This window comes from Colletotrichum godetiae (genome assembly GCF_030913485.1).
Source record: "Colletotrichum godetiae strain CBS 193.32 chromosome Unknown BDP55scaffold_24, whole genome shotgun sequence".
Taxonomy (NCBI): Eukaryota; Fungi; Ascomycota; class Sordariomycetes; order Glomerellales; family Glomerellaceae; genus Colletotrichum; species Colletotrichum godetiae.
The window spans coordinates 575,814-592,251 of NW_026851272.1; the positions used below are offsets into that span (position 1 = coordinate 575,814).

General features: G+C 53.0%; 7 protein-coding genes across 7 annotated transcripts; 3 read left to right on the forward strand and 4 right to left on the reverse strand.

Moving 5' to 3' along the window:
- Positions 1-1,149: 1,149 nt before the first annotated feature.
- On the reverse strand, positions 1,150-1,414 carry BDP55DRAFT_729466 (uncharacterized protein; the record flags this gene model as incomplete). Its single annotated transcript, XM_060579572.1, has 2 exons — positions 1,150-1,234; positions 1,293-1,414. 2 exons carry the CDS (start codon positions 1,412-1,414, stop codon positions 1,150-1,152), a joined length of 207 nt encoding a protein of 68 aa, XP_060428828.1.
- A 977-nt stretch (positions 1,415-2,391) lies between these two features.
- BDP55DRAFT_694544 (FtsJ-like methyltransferase) lies at positions 2,392-3,784 on the reverse strand (the record flags this gene model as incomplete). The annotated part of the gene is made up of 6 exons (XM_060577364.1): positions 2,392-2,463; positions 2,517-2,678; positions 2,737-2,865; positions 2,945-3,286; positions 3,444-3,494; positions 3,560-3,784. 6 exons carry the CDS (start codon positions 3,782-3,784, stop codon positions 2,392-2,394), a joined length of 981 nt encoding a protein of 326 aa, XP_060428829.1.
- A 312-nt stretch (positions 3,785-4,096) lies between these two features.
- BDP55DRAFT_583979 (uncharacterized protein) lies at positions 4,097-6,613 on the reverse strand. The gene is made up of 3 exons (XM_060570856.1): positions 6,268-6,613; positions 5,929-6,213; positions 4,097-5,868 (listed from the first exon to the last, which is right to left on the reverse strand). The coding sequence occupies exons 1-3, from the start codon at positions 6,301-6,303 to the stop codon at positions 4,384-4,386; spliced, it is 1,806 nt and encodes a 601-aa protein (XP_060428830.1). The 5' UTR covers positions 6,304-6,613; the 3' UTR covers positions 4,097-4,383.
- A 424-nt stretch (positions 6,614-7,037) lies between these two features.
- On the forward strand, positions 7,038-8,200 carry BDP55DRAFT_729469 (OST3/OST6 family protein; the record flags this gene model as incomplete). Its single annotated transcript, XM_060579573.1, has 4 exons — positions 7,038-7,388; positions 7,456-7,556; positions 7,612-7,967; positions 8,016-8,200. The coding sequence occupies 4 exons, from the start codon at positions 7,038-7,040 to the stop codon at positions 8,198-8,200; spliced, it is 993 nt and encodes a 330-aa protein (XP_060428831.1).
- A 1,111-nt stretch (positions 8,201-9,311) lies between these two features.
- BDP55DRAFT_666426 (uncharacterized protein) lies at positions 9,312-9,925 on the forward strand. The gene is made up of 2 exons (XM_060575108.1): positions 9,312-9,744; positions 9,823-9,925. Exons 1-2 carry the CDS (start codon positions 9,527-9,529, stop codon positions 9,836-9,838), a joined length of 234 nt encoding a protein of 77 aa, XP_060428832.1. The 5' UTR covers positions 9,312-9,526; the 3' UTR covers positions 9,839-9,925.
- Positions 9,926-10,232: 307 nt separating this feature from the next.
- Positions 10,233-11,660, forward strand: BDP55DRAFT_769183 (1, 4-beta cellobiohydrolase; the record flags this gene model as incomplete). The annotated part of the gene is made up of 4 exons (XM_060581050.1): positions 10,233-10,501; positions 10,570-10,954; positions 11,045-11,157; positions 11,240-11,660. The coding sequence occupies 4 exons, from the start codon at positions 10,233-10,235 to the stop codon at positions 11,658-11,660; spliced, it is 1,188 nt and encodes a 395-aa protein (XP_060428833.1).
- Positions 11,661-12,390: 730 nt separating this feature from the next.
- On the reverse strand, positions 12,391-15,995 carry BDP55DRAFT_694548 (WD40-repeat-containing domain protein; the record flags this gene model as incomplete). The annotated part of the gene is made up of 7 exons (XM_060577365.1): positions 12,391-12,816; positions 13,049-13,366; positions 13,469-13,595; positions 13,790-13,827; positions 13,921-13,950; positions 15,037-15,647; positions 15,707-15,995. The coding sequence occupies 7 exons, from the start codon at positions 15,993-15,995 to the stop codon at positions 12,391-12,393; spliced, it is 1,839 nt and encodes a 612-aa protein (XP_060428834.1).
- Between the last annotated feature and the right edge of the window lie 443 nt (positions 15,996-16,438).

The window sequence follows — 16,438 nt, forward strand, 5'->3', positions numbered from 1 at the left end:
AGCGGCTCCGGTCAATGAACCGTGATGGAAGCATCGGATCATTTGCAATCCCGTTCACAATCGGACGTGAGGACTGGCAAATCACGAAGCCGGCGGTCAAGCAACACCGACCCCGACAGACATAGCTACCAGTTGGCCGCCAATTCTTTTCTTCCTTCTTTGCCGCTCTATAGTGTTCACTAGTCTTCGGGGCCGACTCGGTGCTCCTCGGTGATGTACGCTTAGTCGGGGGCAGCGGAGGCTCTCCGAATCACGAATTCGCCGCTCAGACGTTGGGCTAATGTAGCCCTACAGGATGCATGTACAACATGACGTCCTACGGTTCTAGCGGCTTCAAAACTAGCGGGATGAAGAGAAGCTTGTATCATGGCCAGCTAGGTGCCGTGAGATGACTAACTGCTGTGATAAGTGCTTTGGGTGAGGAAGCCGCAACCCACCTTCATCTGGGTCAGGGTCCGCAAGACGAGATCCATAGAGCCAGCGTGAATTGTAGTCCTTGACCCTTCTCAAAAAGGTCATGCTGCCATGCAGTGCATGTAGAAGGTCAGTGGTCGGATCGGGATTCGCTCTTGCTGGCTTTAGTCTCCGGAAGTGCCGGATGTTAGTCCACTCGTGGGAAAGGGTCCTTTTGACGGGTTCGTTGGATTTGGTCAGCGAACGATGTACACAGTATGCGATGGAGAGTGAAGGGTGGAAAGAAATAAGTGTATTGTCCATCTTATTCCCGACGAAATAAGCAAAAGAAGCAGAAATGTTAGCTGCGCGCTGCTCTAGACGCCAATGTTTCCCAACCTCCGTGCGGACCCTGCTTTCGCTGCTCGCCCTTTCGCCTCAATGCAGACCGGCGCCTTCTCAGCCATTTTGCTTTGATTAATTACCAAAGACATGCGCATCGGGATTGACGGGCACAGCATGCCCCCGAATATGGTGTTGTGGAGTCCAATGTCTTGCCGTCGACTCCGACCAAAGGTCCGATGCTGGGGTTGTAGGGCTTTCCTGTTCTTCCATGTGTCGCGCTCTCGTAACGCCGTGGTTGCGCCGTTTAAACAAGTGATGGGCTTTTACAATCCTATCCCGTCGCCGTATTTCGCCGCGCCTTTTACGCTGCAGACCAACTTCCTCGGATTGAGAAATGTTCAACGCCTTCTTCTAGTGGGTGCTGCTGACGGTGGAAGCAGACGATGAGCTGGTCTGTGAGTCGGTAGAGTTTGTCCTCGTCGCCTTCGTGCGCTCGCTTGGGGACCGTGTTAGTGCGAAATGTCAGGGAGATCGAGCACGGTTGCTTCACTTACTACGTAGAGCGGTCCTGAAGGTGGCACTCATACTTGGCAGCGCCAGTCTTGAACTGGAAACGGATTCCCTTGTTCTCTAGTACGGTCTGGAGGTGACCCTTCTGGGCATCGGCGGAAGGCATGTTGAAGTTTGGAGAGGGGGCTTGCTCGAAGGTGGTGCTTGAGATGCGGTTGGCTCCGGAGAGTTTCAATGGTGTCAGATGGTCGATGAAAGTTGAACAGGCAGTCAAAAGAATAAATTGCTTGGAAGTGAATACTCGAGGCAGAGTGAAGGGAGCAACAGCTTTTCTATATGTTACAGAGCAAAGGGTTCCGCAACACTAACACGGCTGCCGACTTATCCAGGATTCCTGGCTACCCGCTTAGACTCGCAATAGACACGCGCGGAAGGTAAAGCCCTAGCACTGGCGAACCGTGAGATTCGCTGATTCGGGGACGAAGACTCTTGCGCAGAGGCAGTCTACCCCGCAAAGGTCCACTGTCCGGACAGGTAGGGCAAGGGGAGCCGATATGAGCGATATTCGAATATGAGCTGGGGGACTGGGAATGGCTGTGAACCCCGAGTGTAATCGCGAGATGGTAGTCATTCGTTCATTTAACCTGCATGGTACCCCATATTGCTTAGTTTGCGGATCACTCGGTCACAGTGTATTCCTAAACTTGTTCAAGGTAGATACATGCTGAGGTGCCAGACCGGGAGACCGGACTCCGGAGCATTGTTCCTGGCCCCATGCCGCCGTTCTGTAGTAAGGAACTCGAGTACGCGACGGTCAGCATTCGGCAAGTTGATGTTGTAGGGCCCATCTAGGATCGACACTTGAGCTTACATTATCATGAAGTATTACTCGAGCAACGTATTACTCCGTACCAATTGCTACCTTCATCTGTTTCCGGAAAGACATAATACACCATTGGGGCTTTCTTCTTTGGGCAGCTGGCGATGGCCAATCCCACCCTCCCGGTTGTCCCATTCGCATTCCATGACAGTTCTACCATCGCTCATCTTCCGCTCTCCCTTTGTTTCGTAACGCGGCATATCCCTTGGCTTGACGCTCGCAGCTTCTCTTGACTTCCATACTCGTAAACGTCCAACATTTGGTTACAAACCGTCACTCTCCAAGCTTACGTTGCCCTTCCTTCTGAGTGCGACAAAGTACGCCTCTTTAGAATCCTATGGTTGCGTCAGCGGAATCCAGCAGACACAAGATGGATCTGTGTCCATACGCTGCGAGATGACTCTGGCTTCTCTCGAAAGACCTTGGCAAACAAGGTTTTCAACTTCTTTTCAAATTCTCTGTCCTCGGAACCTTGGTAAAACTTGCAGACGAAATGCCCGCCGTTCTTGAGCGTGTCATTGGCGAACTGCAGTGCCGCTACGCAGAGGTCCTTATTTCCTCGCCTCAGTAACTTGATAGACGGCGGCAGGGAAGGGGAGAATACGTACCATGCTTCCGGCGTGATCTCGGAAGGCCATGCCGCTCGTGTTCATCATCCTATGATATGGATTACTAAGACTGTTCACGCCGAATCCACTGGTCTGGTCCCAAGGTGCTGACATGTCACTCAACACAATCTAGTTCCTTACGTCAGTCTGCAACGTCCAAAAAGATCTCGATGTGGGTGATGAGGAAACAATCATGGGAAAGACTCACATCCACCAATCGACCCTTCTTGGCCTCCGCTCCATCCTTGGCGGTGCTGGAAGTTCCTGACGCTGCTCTCTCCATGTCGATGTAGCTCGGCTTCTCCTCAATGACTGCGGCCTCGCTATCCTCAGACGAGTCTTCGTCATCGTTCTCTTCTTCTTCGTCCTCTTCTGCTGGCGGCGAGATCTTCTTGCGGTGCCTGTTCCGCTCGAGATATTCTTTCACCATACCCTGGACATCGGGCGAAAGAAAGTTGCCTTGAATCGTTGAGACGCCCTTGGGCGGCTGCGCGGGTATGATGTCGATTCCCAGAATCTGGCCGTTGGGCTTTGTGCGTTCGACAGCAACCTGTTTGGCCATGTTATACATTTTATTGTCCCCGCTCGTTGATGATGTCTTTATAGGAATTGACTTACCTGTGACCAACTCCCTGGAGCATATCCCTTCATCGCTTCTCAGCCTCAATGCTCTTAACAGAGACGTCAAAACATCCTCCAAGACTCACCAGATCTACTACCGTCTGTCCCTTGCGGAAGAACTTGTACTTGGCATCCATCTGTCATTCTTGTTACCAACCTAAGCCCCAGAAGGAATATTACTCATAATCTGACGGTTCCATACCTCGAGGAGTTTGAATGCGGCCCGACTCTTAAGTCCCTGCACCTTGGCCTCGCGGGCAAAAAAGTCTTTACCCTGCCTCATCTTCCACCGCGAGTTGGACGAAGATGCGCGCATCTGTAAAGTCCCAGGAAAACTTATTTGACATTGCTTGCATGTTGTAAATTTGCTGAACGGGGTTTGACGTAATGCCACGCTCCACAGAGAGCGATATGCTGCTTCTGGCATTGTGCGGGTGCTTTGTGATAATGGTGATAGGGTTGGGTTTGAGCGCTCTCTTGTCAGTTATCGTTTGATGTGTCAGTACGTTAACTCAGGCTCGACAAAGATAGTTACATATGAGCAATCAAAGTCGTCGAGTCGCTCGATGCTCATGAATAGGATGACGAGAGGTCGAAGGGAAGCTTCTGCAAACGAAGATGAGCTGAGAAACCTAATTGGCCCAAGCTTCTCGGACGGGACCAGGGGTAAGGCACTTTAAAGTGACCTCAGGTTTTGACGAGATAATAGCTTCGTTTCTGACGAAATGTCCGGCATCCTATTAAGGTAGGCACAATTCAAGGCAGTCCTCATTACACAGATATTTGCAACAAAAACTGTTGACGAGTGCGCAATTGTTCGGCAGAACGGCCGCATCGAGCCTCTTCATTGTGTGTTTGGAAAACATTACCGTATTTTTACAGAAACCTCAACAACTAGCCAAGCCTGCGCGTAGAAACAACAGACCCAAAACGCCGCCAATGCATTGCCCCTGTTGACTCCTCCCATTTAGCTAAAATCTAAAGGTAAAGCATTCTTCGCTAGAAAACACAATGATTCAGAGCCACTCACGCCAGAAAGCTGGCACCGACTCCCCTTCTGTCCTTCTTGAGCGGCGAGAATGACTTCTTGCCGAAAGCACCAGCGTTTCGCACCATGCTAAGGTGAGTCTTGCCGAGAGCTCTGCCGGCACCCATGCCAACCTTGCCAGGCCGCTTAGTAGCAGCGGGAGGCACTTCGCCATCGTCATCATCAAAGAGCGTTGCTGATTCACCGCCCAGCCTGCGCTTCTTCTTCTTGACTTCTTGTTCGCCCTTGCCAGCAGCTACAACCTTCTCAGGAGCCACGTTCTCTGGCTCGTCAGCATCAGGCTCCTCTAACACCTGCTCAAGAGGAGCATTTGATGTAGTATGAGGTTTGTTGACCGCAGATGAGACCCCTTGTACAGGCATGTTTGGTGACGTTTCTGTCAAGGCCTTCTTTGGTCGGCCACGAGGCTTCTTCGATTCACCATCGTTCTTGGATTTCGGCTTTGCTTTCGTCGTCTTGGTGAGAGCAGATTTATCCGCGGACTCCTCTTGCTCTTCAAGCTCCGGCGCATCCTCGATCTCCACATCGGCCCCAGCAGTGACCTCGACCTCTTGTGACTGAGATTGATGGGATAGAGGGATATAGCTGACATCAGCTTCCTCGTCCTCTTCGGCGACTGCATCGACATTGAGCGTCTTCGACTTGGCCAGGAAAGGAGTGATGGAGAACAGCGATTTCTCGCCTAACATCGTCTGCTCAAGGCCCTTCTTCTTAGCAGGACGCCTGCCGCGAGTGATGTCTTCTGGCGTGCCAAGGCTCATGTCGTTCATGCTGACCTCTTCAACTCTTCGCTTCTTGCCGGCCTGCGTCTTCACGCCTCCCGCACGCGCAGGAAGCTGTGCACTCGGTATAGCTGCCGGTCGAGCAACCAACTCCGCACGCACGGCCTTCAACTCTTCCTGGGCGTTGCGCAACTTGGACTTGACCGTGTCTAGGCGCTGTTCGAGCATCTCGTTCTGTGTTTGGGCCTCGGATAGAGCCATATCATGCTCCTTCCGTAGCTTTTCTCGCTCCCGCCTCTCGACAGAAAGCATTTTCTCCATCTCTTGCATCTTTTGAGTCGACTCCCGCTCCGCCTTCTTGTTCGCCTGTCCGGCCTTTGCGGCTGAGACAGCAGTCTCAAGCTCTTCCTGCAATTGTTCCTTCTCACGCCTTTCCGTTGTCAGCTTCTTCTCGGCGTCCTTGAGTCTATGCCGCAATTCGTCTTCGGCTGATTTGTCGCCCTCCGCTTGTGCCGTCTGCTGTTCTCGTGCTCGTTTCTCGGCAGCCAACTCTACTTCAGCCATATTCAGCTGACGCTCTAATTCCAGTTTCTCGGCGATGACATTTTGCTGGTGGGCGACTTGTGACCGTAGGTGCTCCAGTTCAGGCTTCATGGCGTTTACCTCCCGAGAGAGAGCAAGCTTCTCTGCTAGCACTTTCGTAGAATCTTGAGACAGGCTATTGAGAGATTCGATTTCGGCCTGGCATATTCGAAGTTAGGATAGTTCGTCGGGCGCTGCCGAATCGGCGTTCACACCAACCTTGATGTGACCAAATTCTCTCTTCTGAGCCTTGAGCTGCGTGTCTTGGTCGCGATTTGTCGCCTGTAGTGATTCGAGGTCACTGCGCGTTTGGTCGAACTTGTCGGACAACTGGTTAATTTGCGCTTCCCTTTCGGCAAGCTGCTCGCGTAATGTCGCGTTCTCGTCGAGAAGGACTTGTTTGGTGACCTTCTGTCTTCGCGTGTCTTCCTCTTTGACAATGAGCTGTGCTTTGTGGATGTGTTGCTGGTGTTTCATCTCGAGCTCATGAGCCGCGGCGGCCCTCTGTACGAGTGATTAGAAAGAGGCCCTACTATGCTAATCGAATACTAGACTTACCTCTTCCGAGTCCATGTTCCTAGTTTTGCAAGGCATAATGGCGGTGTTTGTGCAGTTGCTTCTGCGCTGGAAGCGCGTCGACGTGTTGATTTAGGAGGCCCCGAAAGAGGTGGTTTGTAGCTGGAAGCCAAGATGCCGTGGTTCCCAAGTCTTTCTTGACCAGATTGCGCGACAGTATGGATGCCCGCGCGTAAAACGATTGAGGTTCGCGATGTCGATGTTGAAATGGTGGTAGGTGTGTTTGGGTTGACTCTGAGATGGAGTACCAATTGGCAAGGTAAACATGGTTCCCAAACTGGTTAGTCCCATCAACGCTGTGCCCCCCGCTCCAGGCTGGTTGTCTCCATAATTCTGAACTGCTTTGATGTCTCGGTAAGCGGTTCAGGGGTTACGTGACAGCAAAAGTACCTAAGGGAGAGTCTAGGGCACCCGACGTTCTCCCGCACGGGGAAACCCAACATCCGCTTCCGATTGAGCTACCCCTTCCCTACGGCACCTTCCTTACTAAAGTAAGCCAAGATTGGAACGGTACGTACACGCGCTTGCGACTTGACCCACTTCTCTGTGGATTGTCTGTCGCTGTTGAGAGCTGTCAAGTTCGAGCTGTTGAAGTCCAGTGTGCGGTATCTCGACGACACTTGCGGCGCGCACCAATTCGTTACGCAAGCCCGACTTCAATTTCACCCGAAACGGCCAATTGGCCACACAATCAACTCTTCGATCGTCCCCCGAGCTCTTGTTGCGCCCGTTTCACCGACGCATCCCTCAAAATGCACTTCCTTCGCTCCCTCGTAGCGGGAACCTTTCTCGCTGCCGGTGTCTTTGCAGCCAAGAAGACCCCCGAAGAGCGGTTCAACGACTTCCACGCAAAGGCTCTCACCTCGTCCCCGATCAAGCTTGCCGATACTAGCTACAAGTCTTTGACTTCTGCTCCCCGCGATTACACCGTTGCCGTTCTCCTGACAGCTCTCGAGAACCGATTCGGCTGCCAGCTGTGCCGGGAGTTCCAGCCGGAATGGGATCTTCTGGGTAAGACCTGGACCAAGGGCGACAAGAAGGGCGACTCGCGCCTTCTCTTCGGTACTCTCGATTTCTCTGATGGCCGTGAGGTCTTCATGTCGGTAGGCAAACCCAGGTTCAAAACAGGTGACACCAGACTTGGCCAAGAACTAACACGACCACTACCAGCTCGGCCTCCAAACCGCACCCGTCCTGCTCCTGTTCCAGCCCACCATCGGCCCTCACGCTGTTGCTGCCGCCGATCCTCTGCAATATGACTTTACCAGCGGGTGAGTACCTGGTCGGGAACTGAATGCTCAACAGCATAATCTAACAATTAAACAGACCTCAGTCTGCTGAGCAGGTCCATGCCTGGCTGTCGAGACACCTTACTAACCGACCCCACCCTCCGGTGAAGCGCCCGATCAACTGGATGCGATGGATTTCTAGCATCACCATCGTCCTTGGTCTCGGCACTGTCCTCGTCACTGCCTCGCCTTACATCCTGCCTGTCATTCAGAATCGCAACTTGTGGGCCGCCATCAGTCTTATTGCTATTCTGCTATTCACCAGTGGCCACATGTTCAACCATATTCGCAAGGTTCCCTACGTGGCTGGAGATGGCCGGGGTGGTATCAGCTACTTTGCCGGTGGTTTCCAGAATCAGTTCGGTCTGGAGACCCAGATCGTTGCCGCTATCTGTTTGTTTATCCCTCTCCACATCAAGTCCAAATGCTAATTAAAAGTAGACGGTGTCTTGGCTTTCTGTGCCATCTCTCTCACCGTCAAGGTGCCCCGCATCGGCGACAACAAGAGACAGCAAGTTGCTGTTCTGGCTTGGGGTGGTGTCCTGTTCATTATGTACAGCTTCCTTCTCAGCGTCTTCCGCATCAAGAACGGTGGCTACCCCTTCTCCCTGCCTCCTTTCATGTAAGGATGCTTTTTGACAAGCCGGCACTATCGGAAGCAACCTACTGCGCTGGCAACTTCTCGTCTGGCCCCGAGTTGTTCGCTAGGATAGCCATACCTTGCCAATGGCCAAGAGGCCCAGTGTCACCATCGACACAAATGTAACATAGCGAAGAGAGGGTCATCAGAAGCTCATAGAGAGGGTGATCGGACGTGGCAAAAAGACATTCCACGAAATGAACTACAAAAGCATTGTAACACATTTTGCCGCCCCTTTCGGTGTTCGGCACTGATATTCCAGTGAGCGAGACACAGGAAACATGGCTTGAGCCTGGTGTGCAAGTCCTTCAGTATGAAGGTGCTATGGCTCTAAGCGGATTTTTGTCTTAATGAAATGACAAATCGTCTTTGTCTTTGCATAGAACCTGAATGATATGTCCTTGTCTGCCAGCTTCTTCCAGGCCCCCTTATAGAAGTTAGCCTTGTGTCTTTTGTTTCCCTTTCGGATGCTGCCTCAAGATGAAATAGTCTCGGCCTGACATTGAAAGCCAAACCAGAATCTCCCACTCTCAGAGTGAACAACAGATAGACCAACTGATTTAACCGTCGATTCTTCAAAATGGCCCTTATTTCAGCGTGTTTAAGCTTTTATGTAAACCGACTCGGAAGCGTCGAAAAATCCTAGGCAAGGTTCATGGTCCTGAGAACCATGGCTTTCCTTCGGTCAGGCGACCTTTTGACAGATCGATGAGTCTCAGGGCCTTTGACTTTGGCAATGCTGACGGTTATCTCCTTCCTAATGAGGTCGAGCCCGGGGCGGCATGACAGCATTTTAATCTCAATAAATTGTCGCACCATCCGGACTTTGTAGGTGAATAAAGGAAGTTCCATCCGGCGGCATCTGACCAATTTACGGTTGGATTAGCCAAGCCATGAAGTCAGGATCGGAGTTTTTAGCCGGCCAAGGAGAAATCAAGCACTTAGCACCAGGATCGTCCCCCCGCTGATCTGGGGTTATTGCCGGCTAAAGTGATGACTGCCACCCTAGCTCGTCACACTTTATTTTGTCTTCGGGAACTCTGGAGAGACGAGCCACTTGACCTAGGAGCGGTCATTGGCTAAGCCGTCTGCTTATGCTGTAATGCCACTATGCTCCGGAGACTCTAGAATACCTTGGACCATCAAACTCCCTGTCCTGCGTTGTTCTCCTCATGGCAGCAGCGACTTTTTGAATAACTTTGCATTCTTTCTGCTCACGCTCCTATCCAAGAGTCTGCGGGTCTGTTGTACAACGCGAACTTACCAGCAAGAGAGCAATTGGTGAAGACAATCACGAAAGGCAAGTGAAGTGATGGGTATCTCGGAACATCGAAGTTCTCCGTCTTTCATCCTCGCCATTATAACACTTAGTCCGTGCCTATTGGGGAACCGACTGTCTCCGGTTTGGACGGGCCGTCCTGGAGAGAACCTATCGATTCGTATAGCACTATTATTCGCCCACAGTTGGTGTCATTACGAAGAACTGGAGATCTGCCCTCGAATGGTCGAAACGGAGGTTGGTTTGACGAGGTAACATTATCCAATATTGCAAATACCACAATGTTCTGAGTGCTCTAACCACCGGCCACTCTAATGCTGGACTTGCAGGCCAATCATTATTTGACCATTAGATGAAGCCATCAATCTGCGGTGGACATCACATTGAGAACCCTTGATCGTGTTAGTAGGTGGTCACCGCGTAGTATAGACACTCTTTGACTGCGGGCATGAGATTGTTCATCATCTTGCCCATTCAAATCGCTCCTTTGGATAGGTATGCTTGGTTCGGAGCCTTGAGACCGAGATGAATACAGCCACCGGGCCTGGTGCCTGATTGACGTTACTCGGAGGTTACAGTAGGAACAAAACGCAAGACTTGGACATTGCTCATATTTTGGGGTATCAGTATTGTAGATAAATAGTGTCATGTCTCCCAATATATTACCCATAGCTCTTATCCTCAGGAAATCAACATCACTTCTACAGAGCTCCCCATCTCAAGATACTTATTCATCAAGATGAAGTTCACCGCCGCTACCTTGGCGGCCTTGGCCTCGACAGCGATTGCTGCCCCTTCCCAGACGATCAAGGAACAACCTCGACAAGCCGCCTCTGCCTGCTCCGCCAACGTCTCCCTAGATGCAAAGACCAATGTCTTCTCCAAGTACACCTTACATCCCAACAGCTTCTACCGTGCCGAGATTCAAGCTGCCGCCGCAGCAATCTCGGACAGTACGCTCAAGGCCAAAGCCCTGAAGGTCGCTGACGTCGGCTCCTTCCTCTGGCTGTATGTCGAACTTTAGCATCCACAACTCTTCTTCGAGCAACAGGGATACTGATGCCGCAGAAATACAGTGACACCATTGCCAACATCCAACGTCTCACACCCGCCATCGCCGACGTTCCCTGCAACCACATCCTCGGCCTGGTCATCTACGACCTCCCCGGTCGCGACTGTGCCGCCAAGGCCTCCAACGGCGAGCTCAAAGTCGGCGAGCTGAGCCGCTACAAGACGGAGTACATTGACCCCATTGTCAAGATCCTCAAGGCGAACCCCAAGACCGCTTTCGCTCTCGTCATCGAGCCGGACTCCTTGCCCAACTTGGTCACCAACGCCAACCTCGCGACTTGCCAGGCGTCGGCCTCGGGCTACCGTGATGGTGTTGCGTACGCCATCCAGGCTCTTAACCTTCCCAACGTTGTCATGTATCTCGATGCTGGCCACGGAGGTTGGCTTGGGGTAAGTTTTTGATCATCACCGTGATCCGTGGGACATGTTCTTGTTCTACCTTGCTTGCTTGTCATGGTCATGTTGTTGACTTGTCTATAGTGGAACGACAACCTCAAGCCCGGTGCCGAAGAGCTCGCCAAGGCGTACAAGGCCGGCGGCAGCCCCTCGCAGCTTCGAGGCATCGCCACCAACGTTGCGGGATGGAACTCTTGGTAAGTCTAGCTCATACCCCTGCACATCGAGGAGTAGCAGCAACAACTACAGAGACATTTCACTGACAATATGTACTCACAGGGACGCCGAGCCCGGCGAATTCGCAAACGCCCCAGACGGCCAGTACAACAAGGCCCAAAACGAGAAGAAGTACGTCACCCTCCTCGGCGCCGCCCTCCAGACGGCCGGCATGCCCAACCACGCCATCGTCGACACGGGCCGCAACGGCGTCCAGGGCCTCCGTCTCGAGTGGGGTGACTGGTGCAACGTCAACGGCGCCGGCTTCGGTCTCCGCCCCAGCGGCAGCACCGGCCTCGAGCTCGCCGACGCCTTTGTCTGGGTCAAGCCCGGCGGCGAGTCCGACGGCACCAGCGACTCGAGCGCCACGCGCTATGACTCGTTCTGCGGCAAGTCGGACGCCTACAAGCCGTCTCCCGAGGCTGGTACGTGGAATCAGGCTTACTTTGAGATGTTGCTCAAGAACGCCAAGCCTGCTTTCTAGACAGGGAAGGGGAAGGTTTTACTACTCTTACCATGTTGGGCCACAGCGAGTGAACTCAATCATGGGGAAAAGGGGCTGCCTCTGGAGAAATTTCTATTCCACACATGACCAAGCTACAATCTCTTAGTATTTATATACAACGTCAAATCTTCATATATCTATGGCATCAGGCCCTACTCTATGTGATGAAGTGGGAGCACAGGATTTTGTGAAAACGTATTGATCAAAGTGTATGTGTGGACGAGATTTGACCGTAACGTCTCACGCTACGAAGCGCAATCTGCGTCTTATGATAGCGCTTGACTAATGTCGCCTACAACATGGGGAGCAGCAGTTGCTATTATCCTAAGTCTGCAAACATCGTGTTGTAGCATTGGCTTTCACAGTCATCACTCAAGGCATGGTTGGTACGGTTGTGTGCTGACCAAGTCAACATCACGAGTTGAATGAACGAGAAACAGGATTTTTTTGAGTTTGCCAGGATCTTTTGATTTGGGCGTTACGGGTTCATGTCCGAGTCCTTTCGTGGGCTACCTATAAGCCAGCCATGCAGTCTCATCCCCAATTTTTCACAAATCGTCTTGACCCTGCGCATCCCGAAAGACATAACGAGGAAGCCAGCCTAGGACGCCCGCCATGATCTACCAAGAGAGCCCTTTCCCCACCACACTTCGTCACCATCATCGCATAACCCAGAGAGAGAGAGAACAGAAGAGAGCTTCACGCCCGTTTATGCTCTCGACATGACACCCCAGGCACGGATGATGTTGTCGGTGTAACCGGCGAACAGGGTCTGGCCATCGGCGGACCAGGCCAAGCTCACGCACTCAGGCTCGCGGCTCTTCTTGCCGACAGCGGTGAACTCAGGCTTGAGCTCATCAACCTTGCTCTTCTTCTCAAGGTCGAAGATGATGATGCTGCTGGCGGTAGCAGCGCAGAGCCAGTAGCGGTTGGGGGAGAAGACAAGGGCGTGGATCTCGTCGTTGGCGTTCAGGGAGTAGAGGTGCTTGGACTCGTTAAGGTCCCAGAGCATGGTGGTACCGTCCTTGCCACCGGAGGCGCAGAGGGATCCATCGGGGGAGATGGTGACGGTGTTGATGTAGCCGGTGTGGCCAATGTGGTCAGTCTGCAGCTTGCAGGTGCTGAGCTCCCAGACCTAAAAATTTGCCGGTGTTAGCCATACTGATGCGTACGGAATTTTTCAAAAGGCAAAAATTAAAATCGGAGGTGCGAGATCAGGGCAAATGGTGAATAGTGGTCTCATGGCCTGCACGGCAGGCTCTGAAGTAGCAAATACTTTGGTTGCAAACATCATGTCGAATCGAATGGTTGGGACGATTTCTCCAGAAAAGCAGATACGGGGGGGGGGGGGGGTGCTGAAAACTGACCTTGACGAGCTTGTCCCAGCCGGAGGAGACAATGACGGGGTTCTGGGGGTTGGGGCTGAAGCGGACGCAGGAAACCCACTCGGAGTGACCCTTCTCGGAGATGGTGTACTTGCAGTCACCGAGGGTGTTCCAGAGCTTGATGGTGCGGTCGCGGGAGCCGGAAACGATTTGTCTGTTGTCGGCGGAGAAGGAGACGGACAGAACGTCGTTGGTGTGGCCGACGAAGCGGCGGGTGGTGGTGCCGGTGGCAAGCTCCCAAAGGCGGAGAGTCTTGTCCCAAGAGGCAGACAGGGCGTAGGCGCCGTCCGAGGAGATAACCTGTTTTCCTTCCCATCAGCCCAGAGTTCCCAGTAATCCTAGCTCAGCAATAGAGGGCGGAGGAAATTTTTCGTAAAATTCGGAGGGGTTCGAGAGACGTACGCAGTCGGAGACGATGTGGGAGTGGCCCTTGAGGGAGCGCTTGGGGTAACCGTACTGGGACTCGTCACGGGTGAGGTTCCAGATGATCAGAGTCTTGTCACGGGAAGCGGACAGGAGCATGTTGGGGCTGGCGAAATGTTAGCGATCTTTGTCCTTCGAGATTCTTGGCCTCCTCCTCCCCCCGCCGGCACCACTGTGCAGGGCTTCCGAGTCGTTGCCCATTTCGAAGAATCCCGTCCTTCTCTCGAAAATCAACGTCGGCGGCAGCGGTAGCCAGGTAGGGAGGATCGGAGGTGAAGAGAAATGTAGGAATAGTCGTACTTCTCCATGGAGGTAGCCAGGCTGGTGACCCAGCCATTCTGCAAAAAGCATCGCCGTCAGCCTCAAGCACAAAGCAAAAATGACCGGCGCAACGCAGCGGCGTGCGGGCAAGTAAGACGGCAGCAACTTACGTGGCCCTCGAGGGTACCCTTGAGAATCAACTGCTCAGCCATTGGGAAATGAGGCAATCAGGTCGATTGAGTGGTGAGGGAAAGGTAGAAAGATTGGAGTTGATTCTGAGCGTCACACCTTTGACCCTTGGGGAGCTTGAGCTGAGATTCTGGATTTTGGGTGTGGGTGAAAAAAATTAGCAAACTTCGCTTAGGGCCTGGCAGGTGGAAAGAGCGCCAGCCTTGCTCCTGCTGCGTTGGGTGTGGGCCACCGAGGTGGGGCTGAGGCCAATGGGGGCCGTTCGTGGCTGCGCTTCCTCTGGACTGCTCGCACGAGGCTGATTGGCCCCATATCAGAACAGTACATTGGTACTTGCGCGTGCTGAGGTGCTGTGGTAGGTAGTAGGAATGAAGGCCAGGTCCAACACTCCGTATTCCGGGTCCCTTATGGGAAGTTCAGTTCTGCATGTCACTCGCTGCAGGGGCTCGCAGAATGCCACCTACTTACCTTAGGCCGTCAACGTAACAAGACCATGACTGAAGTCTCTCCCACAGATGGGGTCTCCATGAGCCCAAACTTCACTCTTGCATTTCGAATCAAACGCCCACGCTGCGCACTCAGACCTCTCAAAGCAGCTGTGGTCTCCTGAATCTCTCAACTTGGATCACAAGATAGGCTGGGATGCGGGAAGCTACTGTTGAATGCTCTAGTATTGTCGAAAAGGCTGAGAGTAATCTTGAGGAATCGCTTGCGGCCTACGCAGAGTCTCTCACGCCTTTGCCTCTGTCTTTGCGGTCGCTTTAAAATGTTCAAACCTAGTAGTCGTGTGGTCCTCCTGCCTCAGTGGCCTCATTCACAACCTAGAAGTGAGGGGGTTTGTTGTGACCCGTCCATACGATGAAGTACCCAAACGCCTTGCTGAATGCATGCCCCTTTCCCAAAACGATCAATTTCTGTGTCTGCCTTGACTGGCACCCGACACACTCGCCTCTGCAACCCAACCCCGTCAGTTCTGATCATTGCCCATCATTTTTGATTACGGGCCCGTCCTCTGAAGCACCGGACTCGCGCTTTCGGCCTCTACCGAGAGAGTATGACTAGCTTTGCCCGGCGGTTCGTTTGCTCTGTCGCTGTACTTCCCTACGCAAATGCCGGGCGTCCGAGTTGACAATCATGCTATGATCGGCAATTTCGAGTTGTTGGCCGGTTGTGCCGCCTTCCTTTTTGACGAAACCTTCCATAGCGGCTGCCCATAGGGAATAGCGTTCCTTGGTCATAGGATCGCGCTCCGACAGAGATCTGATTTCCTTCTGCTTTCGGACCTTTGCCGCCCTCACCAGGCCTCGTAGGGCCTCCTCGCCTTGCTTCGAAGCCTTGGCCGCCTCTTCCCTCGTCTTCTGGGGGTCTCGACCGTTGTCATCTTCTTTGGGTGTGTATTTGTAGGTATGTTTGCTGGGAAAGTCGGGGAAGGATTTTGGTATGTACGGCTTGGCTTCCTTCTCGGGCTTGCCGCTCAGCTCTTCGCCAAGGAGAGGTAAGGTTGTGTACGCATCTGGATCATCGACCAACGGATTGAAGTATTCCACGTCTAGCTTCGCCTTTGGTATGGGATGACGAACGTGGGGCCGCATCGCCTTCGTCTTCAGAGTGTAGCGTCGCATCATAGACTCGAAGTCGGCCGGAGTCGGCTGCTCCCGTCGTGCAGCAAGGGCGAGACGTTTGGAATCAGCGATCATAGAGGCCATATCTGGACGTAGAGTCAGCGCCTACGAGCATCAGTATTCACAAGACCTTTGGTCATCTCACAGGTCTCTACGGCCCCCAAGAAGCCCTGCATCGCTTCCGGGGTAGCGGAGTCAAATCCAACTTGCTGCAGTGCCAGTCCTATACTTCTTTCGAGACCACTTTTTGCTTGGTAATCCAGAGAAGGAATGCTGACTTTGGTCGCGCCTGGCAGGCTTGGCTCTTCATCGTCTGTGGAAGGAGGGCTTTGAGGCGCGTCGCTGTTCGTCTTTTGCCGTTTGATGCTTGGTTTCTCTTCTTCGCTAGACGAGCTCCGCTTGATCGGAGTCGTTGCCGCGGAAGGTGAAGACATGGCCGACGTCGAACAGAGCTCGATGGAGGTGTGGTGTGGCGATGTTGCAATGCACGCGCGGATGTCAAGGACAGGAGAAGTTTCGGGCGCGTCTATAGATTCGGGCAGAGAAAAGCGCGACGACAAAGATTATGGCGCGCTCTCGTATTGTTGTATCCGGGCCTGGGGTAGAGGAAGGCGCGCTGTCGGTGGAAGGAGGTTGTTCGAGGTCCAAGATTCGAGAATGTTTGCGCCTCGGACGGGAGGTGCCAATGGAGCTACCTTGCGCGCATGGGTACGTACCGACAATTGAGGAAAAAATGGGATTTGGGATGCGGCTCTTTTTCTGGGGGGCTCGGCAGTTGCCCCGCGGCTCACCATCCACTGGAATCAGACTTGAATCCACCCTTCAGCGCCTGAAGAGGCTCTGCACCAATCGTACTTCTTATTGGAATAGGTTCCCT

Coding starts and splice junctions, on each gene's coding strand:
- BDP55DRAFT_583979 (XM_060570856.1), bottom strand. CDS start 6,303: ATGCCTTGCAAAACTAGGAACATGGACTCGGAAGAG. Junction 6,214..6,267: donor GGAACATGGACTCGGAAGAG/GTAAGTCTAGTA, acceptor TCACTCGTACAG/AGGGCCGCCGCGGCTCATGA. Junction 5,869..5,928: donor GAGAATTTGGTCACATCAAG/GTTGGTGTGAAC, acceptor CGAATATGCCAG/GCCGAAATCGAATCTCTCAA.
- BDP55DRAFT_666426 (XM_060575108.1), top strand. CDS start 9,527: ATGGGTATCTCGGAACATCGAAGTTCTCCGTCTTTCATCCTCGCCATT.